The sequence below is a fragment of the Giraffa tippelskirchi genome, chromosome 13, assembly GCF_054371585.1.
Source record: "Giraffa tippelskirchi isolate mGirTip1 chromosome 13, T2T-mGirTip1v1.2.pri, whole genome shotgun sequence".
NCBI classification, from domain to species: Eukaryota; Metazoa; Chordata; class Mammalia; order Artiodactyla; family Giraffidae; genus Giraffa; species Giraffa tippelskirchi.
In genome coordinates, this window is record NC_137287.1 from 96,489,060 (window position 1) to 96,515,292 (window position 26,233).

Consider the following 26,233-nt stretch of genomic DNA (forward strand, 5'->3'; position numbering starts at 1 on the left):
GAAACAGGAGGGCTGAGGTGATGTGGACAGGGCAATCATAGAGTCTACATAGGGGCAATGTGAGGCAGTGTAGAGTTCAGCACAAGACCTCGGGTTTCAGAGAGCAAGAACCCTGTGCTGGATTCCTTTCATGAGCTTCCTGGAGGAGGAGGTGTGAAGGATGTTGAAAGGTAGGAGAGGAAAAGGGAAAGTGGTCCTAGAAAGGGCACAGCAGAAGAATTGATGCTTTCGAATTGGGTGTTGGAGAAGACTCTCAAGAGTCCCTTGTGCAGCCAGGAGATCAAACTGGTCAATTCTAAGGAATCAGCCCTGAATGTTCATTGGAAGGACTGATGCTGAAGCTCCAATCCTTTGGCCACCTGACGTGAAGAGCCGACTGAGTGGAAAAGATCCTGATGCTGGGAAAGATTGAGGACAGGTGGATAAGTGGGCAACACAGGATGAGATGGTTGGATGGCATCACTGGCTCAATGGTCATGAGTTTGAGCAAACTCTAGGAGATAGTGAAGGACAGGGAAGCCTGGCATGCTGCAGTCCATGGGGTCGCAAGAGTTGGACACGACTGAGGAACTGAACAACAACAACAACAACAAAGAGTTAACACCAAGCAGAGGCTGGATGTTCGGTTTTCTGACCATAAAGCTAAAAGTCAACCCCTACTCCACCACTGGGGGGCCTGAGGGCCACGGTCTTCCCTAGAGCCAAAAGCAGAGGGAGGGCCCTCCAAGGACAGGGAAGCCTGCCGCCTCGCAGCAGCCATGGCACCCCTGCCTCTCTCTCTGCCATCTCAAGGCTGGCACAGTGACCAAGTGACAGAATAAACCTGGGTATGACATGGTGAATGGTGCAGAACATGGAACTGCAAATTGAAGGTGTTTTATTGCCCCATCTAAAACACGTAGGTAATTTATTTTTCACTCAGAACCACCAGCAGTCCATTAACTTCCAGTCAGAGTAACATGATCATCTTAGTGGTTTCCTCCCCAGGGCTCCTGAAGTTCTCCATGTGAATAAATTGAAGGAACACAAGAGCAGCAAAATGAAAACCTCAGAGTAAATGGCTTCACGAGGCAAGGGCTAGCCCAAGCCACACAGCTCCCTGCGAAGTCACCGTAGGCCCCCTCGGGTGTGGGCCTGTGGATGCACTTTGCAATGCCCACGTGGTGTCGACTCTCACTGTGTGAGTGCTGGGTCAGCTCTAATGGATTCGACCAGGTTGTTCACAGAGCCGTTGTACCAAATGCCCTGATGCCAGAGCACCCGTTTCTTATGTATGATGCCTCCTGGCTGAGTGTCATCGGCAGCTCATCTTTGCCACACTGTGAACATGTGTTGTCACTGCTGGTTTGATTTCCATTTTCATAACAGTGGTGGAGCTGGATGCATGCTCACTGGCCAGTGAACACTGGCCTGGTTTCTGTGCTCTGCCTGTTTCTATCCTCCACTGACCACCTTCCATGGCCAGTGCCTCCCTAAAGTGGCTCCATCCTTCATCTGAGAGACAGGCATGGGGCTGGCTCAGACTGGGGCTGTCACACTCCTGGCCTCTGGCCTGCTGCATGGATGGACTTGGCTCCACATGAAGAAAGGCCTGGTCGACCTGGCCTATCTGACCCCTGCCGCTGGCTCTGAAAGATGCCACAGAGAAGAACTGTGCCCTGGGATAAAGGAGGTGGAAGGAAGTCAGAATGTGGCCCTGATGATTCTTGAGACCATGCATCACTGCAGAGCACAGCTGCTTCTGAACCTGAGTTGTCTTCATCCTAAAACACCCAGGAACTTGCAGTCGTGCCAGAGGACACTTGGTTACTCAGGCTAAGGAGTCATAGCCAAGAATGTGTTGAGACAGGGCCAGCTTCTCAGATTGTAGACCTGAGGGCCCAGATCCCAGGGCTAACAGGAAGACCCACATACCCCCTGCCTTAACCCCTCCCATGCCTATCTTAGTCAACAATCTGTCCAAATTCTAGTTAGATACAGAAAACCCAACCCCACATGGCTTAAACAACAAAAGGATGCTATTGGCTCATGCGGTGAAAAGCCCAGTGGTAATCTGGCTTTTGGATGAGGTTTGATCCAGCAGCTCAACAGCATCACTAAGAACCGGGTATCTCTCTGTATGTTTGCTCTGCTGTTCCATTTTCATCTGAAGGTCCCCAATATGCAGCTCTTAATGCTGTAAGCTCTGTGGGTCACATCCCAGCCAAAAGCCCGAGATTCAGTCCCTTGGGTCACATGTCCACTTCTGAACCAACAACAGGCCAAAGGGATGGAATGTGCTGACCTGCAGCATCTAAGACCCAAGCTTCAGCCCTGGAGCCCCAGAGGGAGGCAGGTTCCCAGGACTGCAAGGGCTCAACCGAAGTCTGAGGGGTGGGGGAGCAAGCAGTCAACACCTGCCTCACAGTCCACTATGCTCCCTGGGGGTCAGGTGAGCCCTCCCTGTGGGCAAAGTTGAGGTGGGGATTTCATGGCTCCTTTCTGTGTCCCCGGGGCCCAGCCTGAGCCCAGCCAGCTTGGCACGAACACTGGAGATGCCTGGGTGGGGCTCTGTCCACTGGAGATGCCTGGGTGGGGCCCTGTCGGTCTCCTCCTCTCTTTGGGGCTGGGTAGGAGGGATGCGGTGGGGAACTGCTGCTGGAAGGAAGGAAGAAACCAGTGTAGGTTTAAGGGCAACTTGTCTGTCTGGAGAGGCAGGAACTCAGCCTGAAGGTGGGAGGGAAGAAGGGTTTCAGGTGGACTGAAGTGCCACGTGCTGAGCTGCCCCTCACCTAGTGTGGCCCTTCCCTCTCCTACCCATACGACCACTCTGTTCGGGTCCTGCTCCTCCCTGGGGTCTGACCAGGGCCTCATGCCCACTCCCAGCACGAGGCACACTTGACCATGGCTCACACTGAGAACCCAGAGGCTCCCTATGACCGGGGAGAAGGCCCAACCCAGCTGTGCCCACACCTCTGGCCCACCTTAACTGCCTCCCTCCCACCATCTGCCCTCCCCCTTGCTCAGTCCCACCTCCATACCTGTGACCTGGGGGTCCTCGTCTAGTCCTCCCTCCAGTTAGACAGGAACCTGCCTGCAACCCAGAGTCTCCCTCCTCCTCCAGCCTGATCCTGGCCTGGCCTGCAGTCCCCCCATCATGCCTGGGAAGGTGAACTCCGGCAGGCTGGCCACCCCCTTCTCTTCCTCCTGAGCCCTCACCCCCAGGAGGGGGACCTCTGAGCACTTGACCTGGTCCAGGAAGCCTCAGTGATTGAGTGTGCCTGGGGCCCCATTAGGAAGGAGGCTGGTTGGTTGGGTCACACGAGGGCCTGAGGGCAAGCACAGGAGGTGTGGGGTGGGGGCGGGATATCCTGGGCACTATGGGGTGGGTTGGCAGCAGTATCAGATCTGGAGCCACCGCAGGGCCCCTCCAACTCCAGGCCACCTGTGAAGCCGCGCCATTGCCCCTTTAAGAAGGGGATGTCCCCCACCCCCACCCTCGTCCCTGTCCCTAGCTGGCGAGAAACCCCCAGAGTCCGAGTTAGAGAGGGAGAGAGACTTGGCACAGCTGTTATTCGGAGAGACGGAGCTGGGCTGGGGGACCTGGGCTGCCTGGCGGAGCTGAACAGAGGACTAGTGAGGGCTTCGGAGTGGGACCCTGCCTGCGAAGGTCTCGAGTCTGCGGGGAGGGGTCGGGGATTGGAGGGAGGGGCGGGCCGGGAGAGGGTCCATGGGCGGGGCTGAGGTGGGAATGTGGGGAGCTGCAGGGCGGGGGCGGCGGACAGAGGGTCGGAAGTCCAGCGCGCCGGGTGGTCCCTGGTGCAGACTTTCTGAGGCAGCGCCTGCCGGCAGGGCCGGCACTATGGGCCACTGCTCCGGCCGCTGCGCTCTCATCTTCCTCTGTACTTTCCAGCTGGTGAGTGGTGACCCGTCCTCGGGCCGGCAGTCACAGCGCACAGGGGATCCGGACGACGCCCCCGGATCTCAGCCCTGCCCGTTGGGTCCGCAGCAGTCTCTGCGGGCTCCCGACTGGGCACAGCTCAGACCCACGCGCTTCTGCTGCCTTAGTTCCCCGCCGCCTGGGGGCGGGGAGTGGGAAGCCAGCGCCCCATGCGCGACCCCGAAGGCCCCTCTGTGCGACCCGGCTCGCAGTGTGTGCGCTCCGAGGCCGGGCTGGGGGCGCGGTGCGGGGCGGCCGTGGGGTGCGGAGAGGGGTTCTAAGCGGCTGCACAGGTGCTGAGGAGCTACTGAAAGTGGCTGGAGAGGAACAAAAGCCTCCAGGGGGGAGCACCCGGCCCGAGATCTCTGAGTCCTGAGCTGGGAAGGCGCGCTGGTGCGCGCGGTGTCCACGGGTGTCCGAAGATGTGTGTGGCCCGAGTGTGCGCACAAGGAACATATGCAACGGTGTGTGTGTGTGTGTGTGTGTGTGTGTGTGTGTGTGTGTGTGAAGCCAGCATTAGGCAATGAGTGAGCTGCGGAGTCCCTGTTCTGAGATCTGACAGCCCCTGGGGGCCAGGGTTCAGGTGAGTTTGGGAATGTGTATCTATCTGTATGTCGGCCTGTCTGTGGATGGTGTGTGTGAGCCCCGCTCTGCCCGCTCTTGGCGCCCCCAACTTGGAAGAGGTCACCCCTGCCCTTTGTCCTGACCTGAAAGTCGGGGAGTGGAGAAGAGGATTGGAGCCCCCTTGCAGGGCTGCACTTCACTGTCTTTTTTGTCTGGGATTAGCTGCCCTTTGAATTCCAAGCTTTGTCAGAGGACTTGGGCAGTCCTCCTTTCAAGTTTCTCCTCCTTCAGTTCTGCCTTTGGAGCTTCCAGGAGCTCTTGCTGCCCAGGAGGAGGCGCCTAAAGGAAGGTGGAGGCCACTGGGCTGGGGAGAAGATGAAGGTGGGCCCCTGGGTCTCTGGTCTTAAAAGGGAAACGCTGCTTTGTTGAGGTTCCTGGGTGCGCTCCTAGCTCAGCTCGAAGGGTGCTTTCTCTGGCGCTGGAGGGCTGCGGAGAAGGAAGGGGCTTGCTTCAAAGAGGCTGTGAGTAGGAAGTCCTCCCCACCTTGCAGAGATGGGAAGACTCATCACAGTGCAGAGATGGGGGACCGGTCCTTTGCCTGGGGGCAGGGCTGGCAGGAGGTCGAGACACACAGGAAGGGGCAGGAAGGAATTCCTGGAGCTTCCTCCGGGGCAGGCTCAGTGCTGTGGAATCGCAGGGCTGGGGCAGTTGGGGCGAGGAAGTAGGTGGGCGATCTGCGGAGCTTTTTCTGGACACGTAAGGCCAGGAGAGAACTCAGGCTTGCAGAAGGCGTGAGGCCCAGGGACTGTTCCACCAGCAGCAGGGAGCCACCTCAGGCCTTGGAGCAACCGCAGCACTCATTATCTTTCGGGGGATGGTGCACAGATGAGCACCCCGCAGGCCTCTGGAGATGTGGATGCAGCTGGGTGGGGGGTGGGGGAAGGCTGTCAGCTTGAGGGCAACTGGGTTTCCCTGGACAAGGCTTCTTGCAGATTCTTTAGTCTCAGCCAGGTGAGTCCTAGCTCCAGGACACAGCTGCGTCCCCACTCAGCCAGTGGCCACAGCTAAGGGCAGTGGACAGCTGCAGAAGGCCTTTTGTCCTGGCCGTGCACCTGTCCCTGCTCTGCTGGGTGGAGGGGGCAATGGAGTAGGAAGAGATTTGACTTGGCTCACCGCCCCGTCACTGTGTGTGGGGGGAGGGGGAGCAGAGGGGGAAGTCATGTACTAAATCCTTGGCTCTCTTTTGTCTCTTTTTTTCTTTTCTCTTCTCTTTTTGACAAGCGTGAGAGTTTTCTCATTACCCAACTTCAGGACAAAGGCCTGAGCATCTCAGAACCTTCTCCCTGGAGAAGAGCGTAACCTTTGCCGGCTCTGAGCCCGCAGAGCACCCTGGGTCCTTTTCCCAGGCTATGCCCCAGGCTTTGTGGGAGCCAGGGCCCAGGGAGGGGTTTGAGACGGGCGAGCGGGCTGCTGGGGCACTGCGGAGTGTACAGCCTTCCAGTACCTTGATTTGGAAACAAAAAACCCCCACCAGCCCTACCTGTGCTGGCCACCCTGCCAGCTGTGGGGTCTCTCTTTGGTGAGCAGACCCTGGGGACCACCCCTCAGTCTTAGAGAGCCCTCAGAAGGGCTACACAGCCAATCCAGCCTTGAGCCTGGGTCGGGAGTGGGATGGAGAGGGGATTTGGGGCATCCTCACTTTGCCTCCCCTCTCCGTGCATGGTACCTGGGGGAACTCAAGCAGGGCGGGTGTTCTGCCCATTTGTCAGGGCTTCTGGACACTAACGGGAGGCCTGTGCTCAGACTGGGGCTCATTCTGTGTCTAGAACAGTTGCTGTTGGCCACCTCTGCCCTGAGGGCAGTGTTCGTGTTCATGTGTGCTTGTATGTGCTCGTGTGTGTGCACGTGTGTGCTCATGTGTGCTCTTGTGTGCATGTGGGTGTGTGTTTCTTTTTCCTGCCCCAAGGAATTTCCCACCAGTGTAGGCCGTTCTTGCTTGGGCTCCCCCTCTCCCTGCTCCTTTTTCACCACCTCTAATATTTGCCCCCTTATGGTAGTCTTTCCACTCACCCCTCCCTGCCCTCATCTGTGGCAGAGTCCATGTGGTCATCCTCCTTGGAGGCTGTCAGCTTGGGGTTCAAGTCTACCCACTCACAGCTGCCCAGTCAGGCTGGGTCAGGGAGGCAGGACTTCTGCCCTTAGATGCTCATCTCTCTTTTCCCCAAATCTGTGTAACTGAGGAGCTTCTATGTGCGGGCCTCCTCTGGGTACTTGGTGCCATAGCAGGGGCAGCTGAGCCCTGATGGTGCCAGTGAGGCTCATTCAGGGCCTGGCAGTGGGCTAGCTCCAGGCAGCAATTGCAGACAGATGGACAGACAGACCCTCTTGCTGCCCAGGTCAGCTCTGTGCATATGCTGAGAGAACTGGGTGGTGAGACAGGACCATGGCTCTAAGAGTTGAGAGATGCAGGGTCTCAGGATGTAGCATTGAAATGAGGTGGGGCTGGATGGCAGGGCCAGACTGCCCCACCTACATGAGGGGCTCAGACTTTGTCTTAAGGGCATGGATGTTCTTGCAGCTGGGAGCCCCAAAGGCCTGGGGGCTGCTGTACCCACCCTGCAGGGAACAGGCTTCCCTGGACAGCACCCAGCAGACTGAAGAGAAGGCTTAACATCTGCTCAATCAGACCCTGAAATATACCCTGAAACTGGCCCAGTTCGCTGCCAAGGTCTCCACTCTGTGCCATGGTTCATGGCCCTATTGCCTGCTTCCTCCTGCCAGGGAAGAACATTCTGGAGCTTCTCCCTGAGGGTCCTGCCCAGCCACTCTGCTGGGAGATGCCATCCCCCTGGAAACTGCCTGATGTGATTCCCTGCTTGTGGCCTGCTCCCACTTCCCTGCTCCCCACTCCAGCTGTGTCCTAGGGCAGAACCCAGCCTCCCGCAGGATGCACTTGGAATATCCCCTCTCTGAGACCCCTTGGAAATAGCTGTCACTGCTCCGGCCAGTGCCCAGGATGCACCCATAGCAGCTGTGTCCTGGGGGCTGGCTGGAGTTCCATGAGGGCTCCAGGACACAGGCTGAGAGCAGCGGAGAGGAGTGGGGGTGTTGGGGGAGGGCCGAGCATCCTGGCTGCAGTAGGGGCTTCTGTGGCTAGCAGGCCTGGTGACCACAGAGCCAATCCACACAGGCCTACCTGGCTGGGCTCCATCCATTACTGTTGGGGCCATGTGTGAGGGAGATCGCCCCTCACCACCCTGTCCGCCTCACTCTCCTCTGTCCCAGCTCTGCTGCTCTTGCCTCAACCCATCCAGGTCCAGTCCATCCCGGCTGTGAGAGGACTGGCTTCTCCCTCTAACACCTGAGGCTGCCTGCTGGGAAGGGCTCCCCTCCCTCCTCCACCCTTCAGAGTCCGCCCCATACCAGGGCTCCAGCCAGCAGCCCCCGCCCCACTTGCTCTGGGTGGGGATGGTACGCTTGCCTCCGCAGCCCTCCTGGTGGCAATGAGTGCTGGGTGCACAGTGGGCACATGGGGAAATTGTGGGGTGCAGTGGATTCAGTCGTACTTTCTCCTGACAATGAACTCAGCCTACAGACTGAGTGAGTGAATGAATTAATGAATGAATGAGGGAATGCTTTCTGAAGTCATTTCCAGACTTGGAGCTGGTCCGTTTCCCCTGCATATAAAAGGGCAGGTTTCTCAGGCGTCTCTGATTCTCTGGCGTTGGTCCTCCATTGGCCGAGCCTGCAAGGCTGGCGTTCACAATGCTGGGGTGTGGGAACACCCTGGAAGGGGAGGGCACCCCCAAGCTGTGAGAGAACCCTGCAAACAGGGAGGGTGCTGATCTGGGGGCCCAAGTGGAATGTTCCACTTGAACTTGACCTTTCTGCCCCGTGTCCACTGTTTGGCCTGACAGCCTCCTGAGTTAGAGCATCCCTCGTGTTCTGATTATGCAGGTGAGGAAACTGAGGCTGGGGACTTGCTCAAGGAGGAACACCCCAGTGGTGATGCTTCTGGGTGCATTTGACTCATCAGGAGATTTTTGTTGAAGAGCCGAGACCACAGTGGGTGCTGGATGGTGGTGATCAGGCAGGAGGGGGGTCTGGGACCCCCAGGGGTTTGCTGCCCCTTATGGCCCCACCCTGCTCCTAGGTCACTGCCCTGGAGCTGCAGGTTTCGACTTCCTGGGCTACCAGTGGGCACCCATCTTGGCCACCTTCGCCCACATTGTCGTGGTTATCCTGGGGCTCTTTGGCACCATCCAGTGCTGGCCTTGCTACATTGTGGTGGTGAGTCGGCTCTGCTCCAGCCCTACTCCTCCAGCCAGGTGGGCTGGGATGACCAGCATGGGGGACTTCAGTGACAGTATTGTCCTAGAAGCCACTAGAAAACCTGGAAAGGCCAGGATTTCAGCTGCACAGACCCACAGGCACAAACCTTCCAGAAGCCTGGACTTCTGAGTTCTGACATGGAAATTGTGGCTTCAGGAAAGCTTCTGGGAAACTGAGCTGCAGCGCACCAGGGTGGGATTGAAACCCGGAATGTTCCAGCACCGCTTCTCCTGCCCTGCCACCTTCCCATACCCACCTCCCCCCGCCTCCCTGTTGTGGAAGAAGCTCAAAGGATGTGCAGGAGGTTTTTCTGCAAGCAGAGTAGCATTTTCCTTTAGTGTAGATCAGAATTGTTGGTCTGGGCCAGGATGTGCAGCAAACACTGCTGTAAAGGCCCAGGTATGGGCTCCCAGGCTTTGTGACCACAGTCCTTGTGGCAGGTACTCAGCTCGGTGCTGTTACACAGACCAGCCTGAGCGGTACAGCACAGTGGGCCAGGGTGGGTCTCAGTAAAACTGGGTGCCAACTGGCAGCCCTCCCCCTGTAGGCAGCTCTTGGTGGTGATCTTTGGGGTGGATTTTGGGGATGCTCTAGAGTTCAGGCCACACATGCTCTCGCTGATTATTGGTCTATGTGGGATGGGCAACAGGCACCCCTGGGCCAGGACACCGAGCTCAGAAACTGCTCTGTGCTGGCTCCCACAACCAGCTATTCCCATCTCCTGGGTGCACCCCCTACCCCCAGGGGAGCAGGAACCCTGTCACCCCATCAGCACAGTGTGGGACCTGCCCCTGGTGGGTCGGAGGAGGCCCTCCTCCAAATGGAGCATGCTGGTATTCAGACTTGGGGAGCAGAGCCTCCCACCCTGCAGAGGCTTCGTTCTCCAAGAGCATAGTGCAAAATCAAGCTCCCGCCCTGAAGAGCTGAGTTCACCCCACCCCTGTCCTCCTGTCTCAGTAGTAGGCAGTGTGGGCAGCCACCTGGATGGCCTGGAATGTCTTGATTATCTGCATCTACTTGGACGTGGGGACCTCTCAAAGGTGAGTGAAGTTGTAGGAAACTCGTGCAAATGGAGGAGTCTTGGCTGGCCCCAGGGGCACTGGGCCTGTTTGCTTGTTTATTGCCCGTCTCCCCGTGGAGGCAGCGGCTGGGTCGGTTTGTGGTTATGTCCCCTGCACCCTGAGCAGTCCTGGCCCACAGCAGCAACTCAGTAAAGGTTTGGAGAAAGACCAGTGATCTGATGGATGGATGAGAGGGTGTGGGTATTGGTGGACAGTTGGTCTCCAGCTAGGAGGAGGTGCACGAGGGAAGGCTTTCTGGAGGAGGGGGCCTGGGAGCCTGGGCAGCACCTGGAAGGAGAGTCAAGACTGGGGACCAGGAGCAGAGAGACTAACCTTTGCAGAGGGATGCAGGTGGGAACACCACCCGGGTGGTCAGACAGACAGGATGCCGTCCTCTTGCCCACCCTCTGGACTACTCCTTCAAGTGCTGATAAAGCCCCTGATCCCTCTATGGGTTGGGGGGCAACTCATCTAAGCTGCGTTCTGCTGGAAGTATTCATGTGAGTGAATCCTGCCTATGCAGCCCATTGGAGCATGTCACATGAAGTGCTGTGTTTCATCCTTGCCCGAAGCTCAGAGGGGAGTCTAAGAGCTAGGAATGGGGTAGGCAGCATGGTAGGCAGTGGGGCAGATGGCCCCTGCTTTGTGGGACCACACCTGGACAGCAGTGAGGGGACAGATGTTAGTTCCAACATACCTGAAACAGCAGCATTGGCCAGAGATGCGAAGGAGGGGCCCAGGGCACAGCAAGAGTGTGTCCTGGGCAGCGAGGTCTTCCTGTAGGAGAGGATGTGAGCTGGGGTCCATGGCAAACACAGTAAGGCCTTCCCTGCAGGGAAAGGCTGGGAGGGCCTTGGTGCCCCTGCTGTCAACAGCGAACCCCTTGCCCTGCTCCGGGAGCCCATCTGGACTGCTGTGGGGGGGCAGGCTGGTAGTATCCCTGGCACTCACCCGGTCGGTCCCACCTCCTCGCCTCAGGAGGTCAGTGACCTCCTGGCCTCAACCTCTCCTGGCAGCAGTCCCGGTGATGTGAGCATGGCCTGAGCTGTGTGCACGAGGAACCAGCGGCTGGCCTGGGTCCTCTGGACAGACAGCCATCCTGGAGCACGGCCACATGGAGGCCCTGCACAGCGCCCTGCAGACCCTGCTGGAAGTGAGCATGGGGGAGGGAAGGTGGGGAGTGGTGCACTGTGGCCTCTGCCAGGGCAGGAAGCCCCTCCTCACCCCATCCCTGCTGAGAGGTTAAGGAACCACACCACCACCCCCTCCTCTGTGGCCTGGGCCACCCGCTCTGTGAAGTGGGCTCAGAACCAACTCTGACCCCAGGGTTGGCATGAGGATGAGCTGAGGAAACAGAACCTGAAGCTTCTGAGGATGCTACGGGGCCAGGCGGGCGTGTGGAACCCTCCATGAGGGGCATTGAGATGAAGGCTTCTGCAGCCCTCTCCCTGCCCTGTAGGCAGCGTGACAGGCGAGGAGCCCTGAGAGCTTCCCAATGGCCTTCTCCAAGTCAGAGACTCTGTTTCCATGCCCGATGGTGGGTCCTGGAGCCAGGAGTAGCAGGGGAACCCCAACCTGGCCTGCACACTGGCTTCTTTCTCCTCCTGCGGTGTTGAGAGTAGCAGTGTGAATTCTCCAAATAAAAATGCATAATGCCCAGTTAAAGTTGAATTTTAGATAAACAGCAAGTTTTAGTGTAAGCGTGTTCCATGCTATGTTTGGGACATACTTATAATAAAAACAGTTTTACTGTGTATCTGAAAATCAAAGGTAATTGAGCATGGGGTATTTTGTCTGCAGCCCCAGAGAAGCGATTTGATGGGAAGGGCCGGGAGCAGGCTGGGCCAGTGCCAGGCAACCTGGGCTGACTCCAGAGCTCGAGGCAGGACAGTTCTGGCCACCAGAGGTCGCTAGTCAGACTTGAAGGCTCCTGACTCCCTGCTGCACACAGTGGGTCAAGAGCAGAGAGTCTGGGTGGATGCTGGGTTTACGACATGGATGCTCTGCACCAGCAGCTGACATTGGAAACTGAATTCCAAGTCTAGACCTTCCCTGGCAGAGAAAACAGGACAGTTTGGGTGCCTCATGAGCATCCAGGGCTCCCTCTCCTCCTGCTCTCACAGGACCTGCAGGGAATCAACCTTTGGGACACCTGGGTGCTGCCTCAAGGACACAGAGCTGCCCCTCCCTCAGGGGCTGGGACCCTCTCCCCACCTCCACCATCCCTCAATGAGGCAAAAAAGACAGCCCTGGTGGCCCAAAACCATGGGAACCCGGGTGTACCCCTCAAAAAGGGAAAGAACCACTTGACAAGGATACACTTGGGTAAGGATATAGTTTTCAGAGCTTCTGAAGTCACGTACATAAGCTGTGAACAGGAAGGAGGAGGGAAGCTGGAAGAGAAGGAAGGAAGATTCTCCTGGGCGTTTCTGACTGCACATGACAACGTAGACGGAGCCTCCTCACTTTTATCCTTCATTCCTAGGGATGGGGTTTCCTTTTTCATATTCTTTAAAAAATAATTTTATTTATTTTATTTTCGGCTGTGCTGGGTCTTCGTTGCTGTGCATGGGCTACTGTGTAGTTGCAGTGCACAGGCTTCTCATTACTGTGGCTTCTTTGTTGCAGAGCACAGGCTCTAGGGTGCACAGGCTTCAGTAGTTGTGGTTCCCCGGTTCTAGAGCACAGGCTCAGTAGTTTTGGTGAATGGGCTTACTTGCTCCGTACCATGTGGAATCTTCCCAGACCAGGGATCAAGCTCATATCTCCTGCACTGGCAGGCGAATTCTTTACTGCTGAGTCACCAGGGAAGCCTCCTTTTTAAAATTTAATTTTATATTGAAGTATAGCCTGGAGCATCCCATAGACAGAGGAGGCTGGTGGGTTACAGTCCATAGTGTCTCAAAGGGTCAGACATGGCTGAAGTGAGTTAGCACACATACACGTAGTTGATGTACTATGTTGCATTGGTATACGGTGTACAGCAAAATGGTTCAGTTATACACATAGGTATGTCCTTTCTTTTTCAGATTCTTTTCCTGAGTAGGTTATTATACAATGTTGAGTAGAGTTCCCTGTGCTACACAGAAGGTCTTCAGTGAAATGCCAGTCTCTAAATACAAGTCAGTGCTCTGCTGTTTGCTCTTGAGGATCCAGGAGACGCAGACCCTTGACTGGCACAGTCGGCCGGTGCTGGGGGGCGAGGATGGCAGGTCCAAGAGCCCCATGGAGGAGCTGGGCAGGATCCCGAGGTGGGACAGGAAGGACATTGGGAGGGCAGAGGTGTGGCAGACAGGGTGGCCTCCCCCAGCGCCCCGCCTGCCCCCCGAGGAGGAGCAAGGCTGCAGTGATGAGGTTTTCAGCACCTTGGCCAGCTCTCGGGTGAGGCTGTTGGGATAGACACAGCAGAAGCCCCTGGCCTGCCATTTGGGAGGAAGGGCTTCTGAGCCCTTCGAGCTCCAGCTCCTCCTTTGAGGCACATGGGCCATCAAAGGAAGCTGTGGGCTGTACTGCATGAAGAGATAAGACACAAAGGTTAAGGCTGAGGTCTCACCACTGATGATGGAAGGCAGCCTCTCCTTCCTGTGGCCTTTGCTCCTGAAGCTGTACTGCCAGCTGCCTTCATGTCCTTCCCCCTACCCCCGCTGTGATTGCCCCACAGATAGACCCCACCACCCTCTCTGAAACCTCCTTTCTGCTTGTTCCTCTGATCAGTCAAGGTCCCAGCAAGACAGAGATGATACACTCAGCTGAGGTTAATTTCTGGGGGCTGGTGAAGGGGCTGTTCCCAGAGCAGGTGTCATGTCAGGGACCCCATGGGATAGCCTCCTCCCCTGGGGCTTGTGGCTGACCTGCCGCAGTCCTGGCCTGAAGGGATGCAAAGGAGTTGTACAGACAGAGAAGGGGCTGGGGGACACGAGCCATGCTTCCCCCCTCCAGCTCCCTCCAGTTTCTTGCTGGACCCCCCAGGGGCCACCCCAAGCTGGAGGGTGGGGGTGGACATTGTCCATAGCATGTGGGATGGGGAACGTGGAGGGAGCCTCTGTGGGGTGATTGGGGTGCCTCAAAACCTCACTCTGTGCTGTGTCCTCTGGGTCAAGACCACTGCTTGCTGTGGGGGTAACCGAAGACAATGGGGATGCCCCGGAAGACGCAGGACTGACCTCCAGGGCAGGGAGCGGCCTGGGCCACCTCTAAGATTCCTAGCTTCTGTGGAAGAAGCTTCTCTCTCCTGGGATCCTGTGAGCACATGAGGCTGTAGGCCTTCCACGGGACCCTGTAGCCTCAAGATGCATTTTGCTGCCTGCTCCTCATGTGGTGGCTAGTGGTAAAGAAGCTTCCTGCCGGTGTGGGAGACATAGGAGATGTGGGTTCAATCCCTGGGTTAGGAAGATCCCCTGGAGGAGGGCATGGCAACCCACTCCAGTATTCTTGCCTGGAGAATCCCTTGGACAGAGCAACCTGGAGGGCTACAGTCCATGGGGTCACAAAGAGTTGGACACGACTGACTTAGCATGCACACATGCCAGGCTGCCCTGTGCATCATCTGTCAGCCCTGGCTGAGGATCAGAGCTGGGCCCCCTCATTCTCATCAGAAAGGATGCAGTAAACACCAGGCGTGGGGGAACTCCTCTCCTCCCCACCCCATGCTTACCATTGCCCAGACTTGGGTGGTGGTGGCCTTGTCCCATCTTAGCTGGAGCCCTGTCTCCTGCAGTGGCCCTGGTGCCCGGGGGTCTGTGGGGGTTGAATGCAGGTCTGCCCTCTTTGCCCTGATGTCTGAGCATCCTTTGAGGAGCCCAGCTGATGAACTTGTATCCCGCCAAGCCCTCACCACCTGCAGGGCAGCAGCCCACCCCACCCACCCTGCCCAGAATTGCCTGTTGCCCAGGTCCTTGGTCTGTCTCCCCTGTGTTGTTGTGCAAACTGTGAATTTGGCTGACTTGAAGCTTCTCTACTGTGGCTTCCCAGGGAGAAGAAATCTAGTGGTTGTCTGCTTACAATGAGAGGCCCCAGGGAGGATGGACTGGCTGTAACGGGGTGTCAGCCCAGGGGACATCCTGGCTGTTGCCATGTGCCTCCCAGGGCATGTCTCTGCATCTTACCCCTCATTCAAGCAGGGGCTTGATCGCCTTCCTGACTCACTCATCCACTGACCACCCTCGCCCCTCTCAGCCCTTGCCCACAGGGATGCATATGCCAGCTCCACTGGGGAGCGGGCACCATCTGGAACTCCAGAGCTGAGGAGGCCGGCAGATCACCCTGCTTGTTCCGAGTTACAGATGAGGAGGCCAGCAGGCAGTGGCCACATGGTTAGGACATGCTGAGGTCCATGTCCCATGAAGATGTGAATGCATCTCCCAGGGATTCAGTCTGAGGAACCTCTCCATGTCTTTCAGCTCATGGGCTTCATCTGTGCCTGCCATGTGGTCAGTGTGATCACCAAGGAGGAGGACAGCTGTAAATGTGTGACCGCCAGCCTCCTGCAGAATCCCATTACTGACCTGCCAGCCCCGCCAGGCAGTGGAGGAGGAGAAGAAAGGCTGCAGGCTGGCCACAGAGGCCTGAGAATTGGCCTCTTAAAGGGGTCCCTGAGCCCTGGAGGTTCTGGCCTATGCAGAGATGGGGAGGTCCAGGGCTGTGGGCACCAGGGGTCAGCACACCCCAAGCTCCCCTGGTCTGAGGGTTTCTGTGCTGCAGGACTGGCCCTGTAATCCCTACAGCTGTTGCAGGCAGAAAGCTGAGCCCTGACTGGCAGAGGAAAAGCTCTCTTGCTCCCCTTGCAGTGGGCAGCTGGCCCCACTTCAGGCCCCAGTGCTGGGGGGACACATTTTAGGAGCACAGGCACATCCCCCATCTGAGAATGCTCTCAACGTTCCTCTGATTTGCAGCATGAACACTCAGGTGTTCTTGCCGACCTGATCACCCCAGGCTCTGACGGGGTCTCACCAGGATGAGAGGGGCTGGGTGCACCCAGGGGGCCCAGGGCTCCTGTGGGCAGAAACTTCTCTGGATCTGAAGCACAATTCAGAACCTCTGTCCCTAGAGGTCAGGTGGCCATGGAATGGGCAGGCCGAGTGTCCTCAGAAACCAGATTCGCTCGGGGACCAGCCTCCAGGTACCCTGTCCCCCTGGTGTCAAGTGACCCCAAACCATCGCTCAGCCCACAGCCAACTGGCAGGAAAGAGAAGGGGCTTCCTGTATTGGTTACATTAAAATATTTTAGGTTTGGAGCCAGCCCTGGGGTTCAGCTTTGCCCTGCAGGCCCTGGCCTCCCACACGCAGTGCAGTCACAGCTTTGAGGTGCCAGGACTTGGGGAGCCCAGCAGGGCAAGGGGCAGCCCACTGCTGAGAGGCCAGTGTCCTGTGATACCCTTCACCAAGTGGGAACCCCATCCTCTACCCTCCAGTCTGGGCCGCTCCTGCTGCTGTGTCATCACCTGAGTGTTCGCACTCGGGAACTTCTCTGCTCTGCCATCCTGTCCATCATTTGGGTTGTTTTATTTGGGTCTTGGTTTCTTTCAGTTGATTTCATTGGTGGGTTTGACCCATTTCCTCTCTACCAGATCAATGAAAAGCCTTCCAACCTCTAGCGCGAGCAGGCATCCTGTAAGTATGGCTACAGAACCTGCCCGCTGGCCTGGCCACCCCAGAGCGCACAGCCACCAGGCTCCTCTCCTGGGGGAGACCTCACCAGCCATCTGTCTGTCTGTCTATCCATCATCCATCTGTTTGTCCATCCCTTACTTTCCTGATATCTGCTCCGGGTTGACTCTGGGCTGAGTGTGGGGTACAGAGGCTGAGGGAACACTGAGAGGCCTCCGCCTAGGAGAATGACCTGCTGATTTTCCTGGGTCTCCCTGTGGCAGGAAATTTATGTATTTGGCTGCATCGGGTCTGAGTTGCGGCATGAGGGGTCTTCACTTCCTCATGCAGGATCTTCTGTACGCGGGCTTAGCAGTTGTGGCGCACGGCTTAATTGCTCCACAGCACATGGGATCTTAGTTCTCCCACCAAGGATTGAACCCGTGTCCCTTGTGTTGCAAGGTGGATTCTTAACCACTGGACCACCAAGGAAGTCTCCTGGGGCAGGAAATATGTAGTGCTGGTTTGCTCCCTTCTGAGGATCAGACTTCTTCCCTCTTGTAAAGCGATGTCCACAGCCCTGCAGCCCCCAGGCCTCTAATGGGGGTGCCTGCACCGTTGGCCTCCCTCCTCTGAAATGGCCTTTGCAATGAGCCCTGTCCCACATGGAATCCTGAAAGTGGGGTCAGAAGAGGTGGCTGAATGTCCTACTGGTAAAGCTGTGCTTCCTCCATTCCCCCCCTCCAGGCCCATGGAGACAAGCTTCCCCTTCAGGGCCACATGTGCAACCATCTCCTGGGGACCCTGACCCTCTTGGCAGCCACTAGCCCTTCTACCCTGTAAGTGAGGCCCCATGTCAGCCAAGGGCCATCAGAGGTAGCAGGCGTTCAGCTCCCATAATGGGGTAGAGACGTAGCTCAGGCCCCCAGGCCAGGGCAGGGTGTGTGGGAGTCAATGACCCAGGGCACACAGTCTGGGAGAGCTGCCTGGGCTGGACAGGCTTCTGGGGTTTCCCTCTAGCCATGGAGCTGGGGTGGCCAGGAGAACCCAGGGTGAGCCTCTCACCTCACTCTCAGCCCCCTGGCTCAAACCTGAACTAGGTGTCTGCAGCCAAAGTCAGCTCTGCAGGGACAAGGCCCCCAGCTGCCTGCACGGGGAGCCCTGTCCAGTCCAGGGTGGGCCTGGCTGAAGTCCAGCCCATCCCCCACCTCGCTCAAGGCCAGGACGCCCTCCCCTTCTTGGGTTTTGTCCACATGGCAGCACCTTTCTCCCTCATCTCTGACCCTGCCCACCCCTCACCTCACTCCCACAGGCCCGCAGAAGTGAAGAGCAGCCATCGCGCCCCTGTGACCCCCAGCCCGTCACCCATCGTGGATGACAGGAGACTACCGGTAGCGGACCCTCCCACCCCCACGGCCCTGCAGGTGCCCCAGGGTCTAGTAACTGTACGTGAACCAGGGTGGCAAGGCCAGTGCCAGGCTGGGGATGGCTGCAACCTCTGAAGAGTTTGTTGCTTCCTTTTTCTAAAGAAAAAAAAAGACACGAGAGAAAACCTCATTGCTGGCCTCGGTAGCACTGAGTCGCACTCCATCCACGGCACGCCTGGCGTGGTTGTTCAAGGAGCCCCTTCCCTCAGGTCCCCTCCCCAGGGCAGCCAGACCCCAAAGGCTGCACACATCCATGCTGGGGGAGGGGCTGGCCAAGGGGACTGCAAGACGGGGCAAGTGTGACCCCAGCATGAGGGTCAGTGTGAGCACATGGTGACCCCCACCGAGCTCTGTGGGAGTCAGGGTTAGGGCCACAGGTGCTGCGGCTGGTGGGACCCCCAAGGGGGGGCTGGGCTTGCCCAGGAGCCCACAGGGCAGGGGCTGCCTGGTGACAAGTGGAGGACACTGTCCAAGCTCCCAGGGTGCAATCGTCCTAGTGCGTCCCAAGGTGCCCACCAGTGGAGGAGAGAGGAACCTGCCTCCAGATCACCGGCCCTGCCGGACTTGGTGGACAATCACAATTTCAGTTTCAGAAGCAGCCCAGGCCAGTCCATTCTAAAAGTCCTAAAACATTGAAAAGATAGCACGAGAAATGGGGAGGGTAAGGGGAGGGTAAGAGGAGGGGGAAATGGCCTGGAATGGATCTGACCAGCTGTGCTGCCCTGCTGGTGAGTCGAGGCAAGAGGGGGCAGGGTGGAGGGGAGGGCACTGGTGGTTCTGGAACAGAGGCTGCTGGGCACTGTCCAGGGAAAACTCATGCTTTATTTTGACTCTTCTGAAGCATCCATGCTTGGGTAAAACAGCCCCTACCTCCCCACACCAAGCCGCCCGCAGCTCCATCTTCCACACAGGACTGGTGAGTGGTGGACGCCAGCTCAGGGTGCCTCAGCTCACAGCTCCTGGTGGGGGGAGAAGGGCCGAGTCCACAGCTCCAGGTGCTTCATGCAGCTGGGGTCTCTCAGCCCCCAGGGAGTTCTCTTCCCTGCCGGATCTCCCCCACCGGAAGATTCTTGGAGAGATCTTGGGGCTCAGTGGCCTTTGGGAAACCTGGAGGGTCACAGCTCCTGCCCCCCATGAACATCGGAGGGTCATGGACCCCTCCCCCACCCGCTGTGCATTTCCATCGGGCCTCGGCTCCCAGCTTGAGATCCGCATCGGGGTCTTGTGCTCAGGAAGACCCCAGCCCTTCCTCCTGACAAGGGCATCCTGCTTTTCTCCACGTGCCTTCAAGGCAGTCCTCCCCTTGGCCTGGCTGCCACCCTGTATGCCCAGCTGGACAGGAGGCTTTATCCCCTCGACCACTAGGAAAACTGAGGCAGAGAGGCACCCAAGCAGAGTGGTCACGGCCACCCAGGGTGGTGTGTTGAGAAGGACTCAGAGCAAGTCTCTGAGCATCAGGGGAAGGCATGGGGTTGACTTGCGATGTCTGCTGGGGCCAGGGAGGGGGTAAGGAGGTGCTGCCTCCTGCTGCCCCCATCCCCGCAGGTGACTCCAAGTCAGGACCACAGGAGTTGCACACTCACCTGGCCTAGGACAGGAAGGTGCGCACGCAGCTGCGGATGGGGGCCCTGCAGATGGGGCATTGCTGCAGGCTGGGCGCACACTCAGCACAGGCCAGGTGGCCGCAGGGCACGAAGACAACGCCCACTGTGCCGTCCAGACACACCCTGCATGTCCGCTCCTCCCGAAGGCGCCGCAACTGCTCCTCTGCATCCCGTGCTCCTCCTGGTTCTCCCCCGGGGAGGCCTGTGACACCGTCCCCACACCTTGACCTCTGCCATCTGTACTGGCTGAGGGGCAAGGCAGGCCAAACGAGGAGTGCCCACCCTCACTGTGGAATGCAGGAGGGCCAGCCCCTCCCGACCCCAGATGGCTCTCACCCTCACCTGACTCCAGGGCACTCTCCACCTGAGCCTCTCTTCTGGGTGTGAGCAGCTCAGGCCCTGGGTGGACAGGAGCTGTGGGCAGTTAGAACAGATGTGAGGTTCCCAGGGGACCTAAGGCCCGGCCCCCAACCAACAGGCCACAGGCAGAGTCTAGCCCCAGCTCCCCAACCCACACCGCACCAGTGTCCCAGAGGCCACTTTCCACCAGGACTCTGCCTGTTCAGCCCCTTGTGCAGTGGTGATGGACACTGTATGCCAGGCACCACGGGGGCAGCAGGGGCATCTGTGCCCAGAGGGAATGAGGAAGGAGAGGTGGGCCGTGCTCAGAGACAGGAACATACCTCTGGCCCCCACCACCCGGCCCCCGTCCTCTTCCTGGAGCAAGTCGGCTACCAGCTGTGACGTAGACATGCCGGTCGGCACCACCTGGTGGTATTTGCGTTGCAGCAGCCCTTGCACTTGGCCCGGCCTGAAGCCCATGCGAAGCACGGCCTGTATTGCTGGGCACTGGCTCCATGCTGGCCTCTCCTGGCCACCCCCCACATCTGCAAGGCAGGGCGAGGGGTGCTGGGCCAAGGGCAGGCAGGGGCTGTGGCCTCAGGGTCCCAGCAGAGGCAGCAGCCTGCCACTGTGGCGTGTCACCAGGGCCACGTCGTCATCACAAGGGGCCCTGGCGCCATCACAGCCGCTACCTCTGCGTCCAGAGCTGTGTTCCCAGGGCCTTTGTCAGAGGTGCCATAGCACAGGGAAGACGTAAACCTGATCACCAAAGCTGACTAAGAGCCGGGTACTGCTCCCAGGGTGGCATACAGACTCCTGTTTGATCCCAAGTGAGATTGCCACCAGCTCCACTTCACAGCTCAGGGCACTGAGGCTCAGGCAACACAGTATGGACCCAAGCCTGGAACCCCTCAGACCCTGGGCACCGACAGAGGGCAGAGGGCTGGCCTCTCCATGTGCTGGGGGCAGCGACCGGTCAGCTCTCAGGCACGGTTCGCTGATGGCAGCCTTTCCTACTATGCCCCTGTGCCAGTCTTGGGACTGGCCATGCCCACGGCAGCCAGTTCAGGGGTAGCAGGGGACAGCTTTGGCTTCCCTGGAGCCCTGGACACACAGGCAGTGCCTGTGTGAAGCCCCCCAGTGAAGCAAGACCAAGCAGTACACCCTCAGGCCCGGTCAAGCAACCTTCACTCTCCCTGCTGTCCTGCAGGGGGCACACCCAGTGGTGCTGGCCATAGTGTGGGACAGAGATGCCCAAGGGAGCCAGCACAGGCCACGCATCCCGGCTCACCTGAGGGGGTGGCAGGACCTGTATCTTCTGGTTCCTCCGACCGGTCCTGGAAGGAGTCAGAGAACCCCTGTGCCCCAAGCAGGCGGAGGAGCAGGGGTGGGGCGGGCCCCTCACCACTACCCCCTGAAGCCCTAAGGGCAGGAAGGACTCACCCAGGAGCCCGGTGGGCAGCAACAGGACTCCTGGACCCTGCAGACAAAGTCCCTTCCTTTTGTCCGGAGCAGAAATTCACACCTGAGGAAAGCGGGTTCAGAGGTCCCATGGGCAGTAAGTAGGCTTGGGCTGTCAGAGGAACCCTCACTGTCCAGGTCGAGCCCGGGGACCCCTGCTTCCCCCTGGGTGGTGGGCTTTCTGGGAAGCTGTTTTGGAGACAGAGTCTTGAACATCAAGGGAGAAATAGAAGCACTGTCCCCAGAGAGTCCCCCCACCCCAGTCCCCGAGACACCCTGGGACTGGGGAGGGGAGGTGGTACCTGGGGAACCACCTGGCATGCTCAGTCCAGGGGTCGTCACCTCGCTCCCAGCTCTGCAGACCCCCGTAGCAGAAGAAGCACCTCACCTTGTCCTGCTGGCCTGGGGTAGGGCAGAGACACTGGTCCTGACCACACTGGGTCCCTTGTATGGCCAGGGGCTTCCCCCCTGGGCTGGGGTCAGGGCTTCCAGGTGGCCTTTCCTTCTAGGGCAGGGCTCTCTGGGGTTATTCGTGAGACTTGGGGGATCCCACTGGCCTTGGCCATCGCTTTGCCTGGCATTCTCCTTGGAATTCACATGCACCCCGTTTCTCAAAGGTGGGATGGGGGGGTACTATGCTTGGGGCACTTGCCAGGATCCAGGTCCGTGTTGGGGGAGGGGATGTGGGGAGAAAGTGAGGGAGCCCTGGTCCCCCAACCCTGTACCTCTGCACCAGGTGCCCCCTCTTAGGAAGGATTCCCAGTGATGGAAAGAAGGGGGACTGTGTGCTTCCAGGCTTGGTTTTAGAGGCTCACAACTCCCTAAATGGGAATGGGGACCTCACCTCTCTACCCCCGTGGCTGTCACCCCTGCCTCACCCCCTACAATCAACAGATTTGGAGCAGAGACCACAGATCGGGGGCTGCTACAGGCATCCCACACCACCAGCCCTCTGAGAGCTCTCCCTGGACCCTGGGGCCGGTGGATACCCCTACACCTCCCATTCCTCCTCCTGGCACCTCTGACACCAACACTGTCCCCCCAGCACAGGTCTAACTGCTCCATGCTGTTCTGGCGTCTCCCCAGGTCTGAAGCACAAGAGAGACTGCAGGGCAGGGAGCAGGCGTAGAAGGGCTGTGGGGATGCCTGGGACTCACCGGTGTGGAAGAAGCCGGCAGCGGCCAGCAGCTCTGGTGGCACCACAGCACTCAGCGGCCAGTCGTAGAAGGAGGCCAGCCGCAGCTCCTCTGAGCCCATCCCGGGGAAGGCGGGCCTTGGGGCCAGGGCAGCGCCATCTTCCTCCTCATCCTCTGCCAGGGGGCGCAGCTGGCCCAGGATCTGCCCATCCGTGTGGTCCCGGCCTCTCCAGAACAGGGTGCTGTTGGTGCCCTGGCCCTGGGGGGTGTTGCACAGAGAGTGGGGTCCGTGTTGCCCCCAAGTAGGGCAGCCACCAGCTGCCCAGTGGCTTGGCTCTGGGCCATAGCACCAGCACTTGGTCTTGTCCTCAGGCCCCATAGCGAAGACAGCAACCCCGATGAGTTCTGACAAGTGATGGCCCTGGGCGGCCAGTTCTGGAATGTGCCCAGCCAGCCCGTCCCAGCCTCCTGACTCCTGTATCTTGCTGGGGGACAGCAGTGGCCTTTACTCCAACAGTAGCGCAGTCACAGTCCTGCCCCCACCAGATGCCCCGGGTGGGAGAGCAGCCAGGGGCCGCTGGGGCCCGCCACTTTCTGGAAGAGGCCAGTGTGGCAGCCCGTGTCACATGCTGGCTGCAGTGGGACTGTGTCATGGGGCCCCTGGCGGGGGCCTCAGCAACAGGGCCACCATGGTGGGGGCAGTGGTTTTCACTCTGCTCTGCAGGGCAGGGTGGGGTCTCTTGGCACAAGGGGAGGGGCTGGAGCAGAGGGACCCCTCCCAAGGCAGCAGAGGGCTGGTACTGGCTCTGGGACCTTAGTGGGGGAGGGGCAGAGGTGGGTTACTCTCCCTGTTATGCCCGGGTCCTCAGCTCCTGGTTCCTGGGCTGGGTGCCAGGGGCACCTCTGAAAGCAGAAGGTTCCAGGTGACAGTCAGTGCTCCCTGGGGAGGGGAGGGCAGCGCCCACTACAGGGACGTAGGGCAGCCGTGACCCAGGGGCTCCTAGTAAAGGGCTGGGCCTGGGTTCTGGAGCAGTTTACTTGGATGTTCTCAGAACCCTGGAGCCCAAAGGGGCTTGAGCCATCCCTGTGCCTAGTCTAGCTGGGCAGGAGGCCCTCACAGGCCCTGCAGCAGCTCCTGCCCTTGGGCCTTGAAGGTTCTGTCTCCTCCCTCAGCCTCAGCCTCCGAGGGATCTGGAGGGGGAGCCACACACAGTAAGGTTGGTCTTCCCATTTGAACTGCATCCCCGAGGCACTGTGGCCCAGCCGCCAGGGTCCACAAGTCCAGTTCCCTGTACCTCCGGTCATCAGGGGTGACTAAACCACCCCTCGCTGAGCCTGGCCCCCCTGTCTGTCCCCTCCCTGCTAGGTGTGTGCCCAGCTAGCCCAGGGAGCCCTGGCTCCTGGTCTGGGGGCCCCCGGGTGGCTCCAGGCTCAAGTAAAAGCCATTTGGCCACACAGAGGTCCCCCTTCTCTGAATGGGCTGCCCTCAATCCTGGTCAGAGCCCAGGCTCAAGGTCCCCAGTGTCCCCAAACCCAACAGTGAGGGAAAATGGGGAGGACTGTAACCCCGGTGGGCAGAGTAGGGTCCCAAGGACAGAAAGGCTCTGGGGTGGAAGGGACAAAGAGGAAGATCAGATAGGGTGCTGGCCCTGCCCCCCCCACAGCCCCCTCTCGGGAGCACAAACGTCCTCCCTGCTCCCTAGAACAGGGCAAAGGGGAATAGGCTCTGTGGGACCCTGCTAAGGGTTGAGGAAGAGAGGCTCACCGGCCCCAATGCCAGGCCAGCAGGGTGGGCCAGGCACAGTGAGGGTCACAAAGAGGGTGGATGGAAGGGTGTTCTCACCCAGGCCTGCAGCCCCTCTTGTCCCCCAAGCGACCCTCAAACCACTACCACCCCACTGGGCATGGAGCTGCATGAACCCAGCACAGACCAGGGAGCTCAGAGCCCGGGCCTGCATCCTATTCTTGGGAGGGGGAGCTGCAGACTCACCCTCAAGGGGACCCCATAGACATCCTGGCTGCACCAGCCGTTCAGCCCCATGTGGCCAGGGTCCCGTGGAGTCCTGGGAATCCTCTCCTAGCAGTAGCCTGAGTCACCTGGCTCCCTGCAGCTGCCCAGTGGCTTGGCTCTGGGCTCCAGGTTTACCTGCAGAAACCCTAGTGAAGCATGTGGCCGGGTGCCTGTACCCCTCCCAGGCTCCTGGGCCTGAGCTGCCCATCCTGGTTGGTGGACCATGAGATGAGGGGTGAGTGGGCAACTGGGAAAGGTGGGCTGAGTCTCCCAGCACACATGGGCCCCAGCTGGGACCTCCCAGCGAAATGCTTCGGGATCCTGGCCCTTGCCCTCTCTACTCCAGTTCCCCAGCCTGTGTGAAAACATCGCTACCTCTAGTCACTCCAGCAAAACTCAGGAGTGCCCTCGTTGGGGCAGCCCTCTGCCCTGCCCACCCCCACCCTTTGGTGGATGGGGAGGAGGCCCAGGGTTCCCAGGTGCTGACTCTCCAACCACTTCTATCTCAGCAGGGAAATCACAGCCCCCAGATTTGCTCTGAACCCTCTGGAGCCGGGGACTGGCTGGTCTGAGAACCCTCTGAGATGGACTGGCAGCAGGGGCAGTGACCCCCCCCAGAGGCATGTCTACAGTCTGTTCCCTTGGATCCTGAAGTTTGGGGGCTGGGAGAGGAGAAACAAGCTCCCACACTTCAGGAAATTCCAAACATGCGTTCTCCAGGTGCCATCCCAGGAAAGGGGGCCGGGGTGCCTGAGCTGAGGGACCCCACCCCCACCCCATGCTGTACACGCACCAGGAAGCAGCTATTTCTGCAAGTACATGCAAGTGTGGGGCTGCACAGAGGAGTGGCTGGGAAGGTCACCAGCAGAGCCGTGGGCATCTCAGAGGAGGACCAGCCTTGGCCTCTTTGCTTGTTTGCATCCATGGTTGAAATTCTCAATACAAGGAGTTATTCATGTCTTATTTATTCAATTAAATAGAAATCAGGAGCTAAAAATAACAATCATACCCTTGTTCCGGAAATTTCAAGAATACTGAAAGCATGAAGAAAATAGAAGTCACCATCTGAACCAGTTCTGGCACCACCAGGGCTGGTTTCCAGAACCAACTTTGTCCGACAGCTGCTTGGGCCAAAATTCCCTGGAGCTCCGCTGTTTCTTCGCAACTCTCTGGGAATATACAATTATTTCAAAAGAAGCAATGGAAAAAAGGTATCAGTCTCCCCTCCACTGGGAGGATTCTGCTGTTACTGTTTTGCTGTTTTCTTTCAGATGTGCTCTGTGTGTTTGCTATTTGCCCCTTTTCCTCACTTTATGTTGTATGCCAGCTTTTTTTTTTTAGTGGACACATACTGAGTTTTTTTTTTGATGGGGCAGCTTCCCTGGTGGATCAAATGGTAAAGAATCTGCCTGCAATGGAGAAGAACCAGGTTCGATCCCTGGGTTGGGAAAAATCCCTGGAGAAGGAAATGGCTACCTACTCCAGTATTCTTGCCTAGAGAATCTCATGGACAGATAAGCCTGGTAGGCAACAGTCCATGGGGTCATAAAGAGTTGGACATGACTGAACGACTAACACTCTCACTTTCACTGGGGTGGTTTTGGTTTTGGCTTTTTTCTTTTTGTATGCCAGTTTTTAAACATGAACGAGTACTGGCTGATGCCTTGAATGGCTCCCCTGACTGTCTTGGGGGCACTTCGATTCTTTACAGTGTAATCTTCCCAAACAGGATGATGCTAGAACGGAAAGGGCAAGTAGGTCATCCCAACCTGTTTAGAGACAGGAGCCCAG

The 26,233-nt window shown here is 58.5% G+C and overlaps 2 protein-coding genes and 1 long non-coding RNA gene across 3 annotated transcripts; 2 read left to right on the top strand and 1 right to left on the bottom strand.

Moving 5' to 3' along the window:
* The first annotated feature begins 10,940 nt into the window (after window positions 1-10,940).
* Window positions 10,941-18,018, top strand: NKAIN4 (sodium/potassium transporting ATPase interacting 4). Its single transcript, XM_081557675.1, has 4 exons — window positions 10,941-11,029; window positions 15,276-15,480; window positions 17,209-17,300; window positions 17,774-18,018. Exons 1-3 carry the CDS (start codon window positions 10,991-10,993, stop codon window positions 17,286-17,288), a joined length of 324 nt encoding a protein of 107 aa, XP_081413801.1. The 5' UTR covers window positions 10,941-10,990; the 3' UTR covers window positions 17,289-17,300; window positions 17,774-18,018.
* Window positions 18,019-18,690: 672 nt separating this feature from the next.
* BIRC7 (baculoviral IAP repeat containing 7) lies at window positions 18,691-25,683 on the bottom strand. The gene is made up of 7 exons (XM_081557676.1): window positions 22,453-25,683; window positions 21,598-21,697; window positions 21,278-21,359; window positions 21,126-21,171; window positions 19,835-19,906; window positions 19,472-19,670; window positions 18,691-18,847 (listed from the first exon to the last, which is right to left on the bottom strand). The coding sequence occupies exons 1-6, from the start codon at window positions 22,808-22,810 to the stop codon at window positions 19,477-19,479; spliced, it is 852 nt and encodes a 283-aa protein (XP_081413802.1). The 5' UTR covers window positions 22,811-25,683; the 3' UTR covers window positions 18,691-18,847; window positions 19,472-19,476.
* On the top strand, window positions 20,543-25,399 carry LOC145532483 (uncharacterized). The gene is made up of 2 exons (XR_014073288.1): window positions 20,543-23,648; window positions 24,952-25,399. It is a non-coding gene; the product is annotated as an uncharacterized LOC145532483 (long non-coding RNA).
* Window positions 25,684-26,233: the final 550 nt, after the last annotated feature.

Coding starts and splice junctions, on each gene's coding strand:
- NKAIN4 (XM_081557675.1), top strand. CDS start 10,991: ATGGAGGCCCTGCACAGCGCCCTGCAGACCCTGCTGGAA. Junction 11,030..15,275: donor CCCTGCAGACCCTGCTGGAA/GTGAGCATGGGG, acceptor CATGTCTTTCAG/CTCATGGGCTTCATCTGTGC. Junction 15,481..17,208: donor GGGGTCCCTGAGCCCTGGAG/GTTCTGGCCTAT, acceptor CCCCCCCTCCAG/GCCCATGGAGACAAGCTTCC.
- BIRC7 (XM_081557676.1), bottom strand. CDS start 22,810: ATGGGGCCTGAGGACAAGACCAAGTGCTGGTGCTATGGCCCAGAGCCA. Junction 21,698..22,452: donor TGCCGGCTTCTTCCACACCG/GTGAGTCCCAGG, acceptor GCCCTACCCCAG/GCCAGCAGGACAAGGTGAGG. Junction 19,671..19,834: donor GGAGAGTGCCCTGGAGTCAG/GTGAGGGTGAGA, acceptor GAGAACCAGGAG/GAGCACGGGATGCAGAGGAG.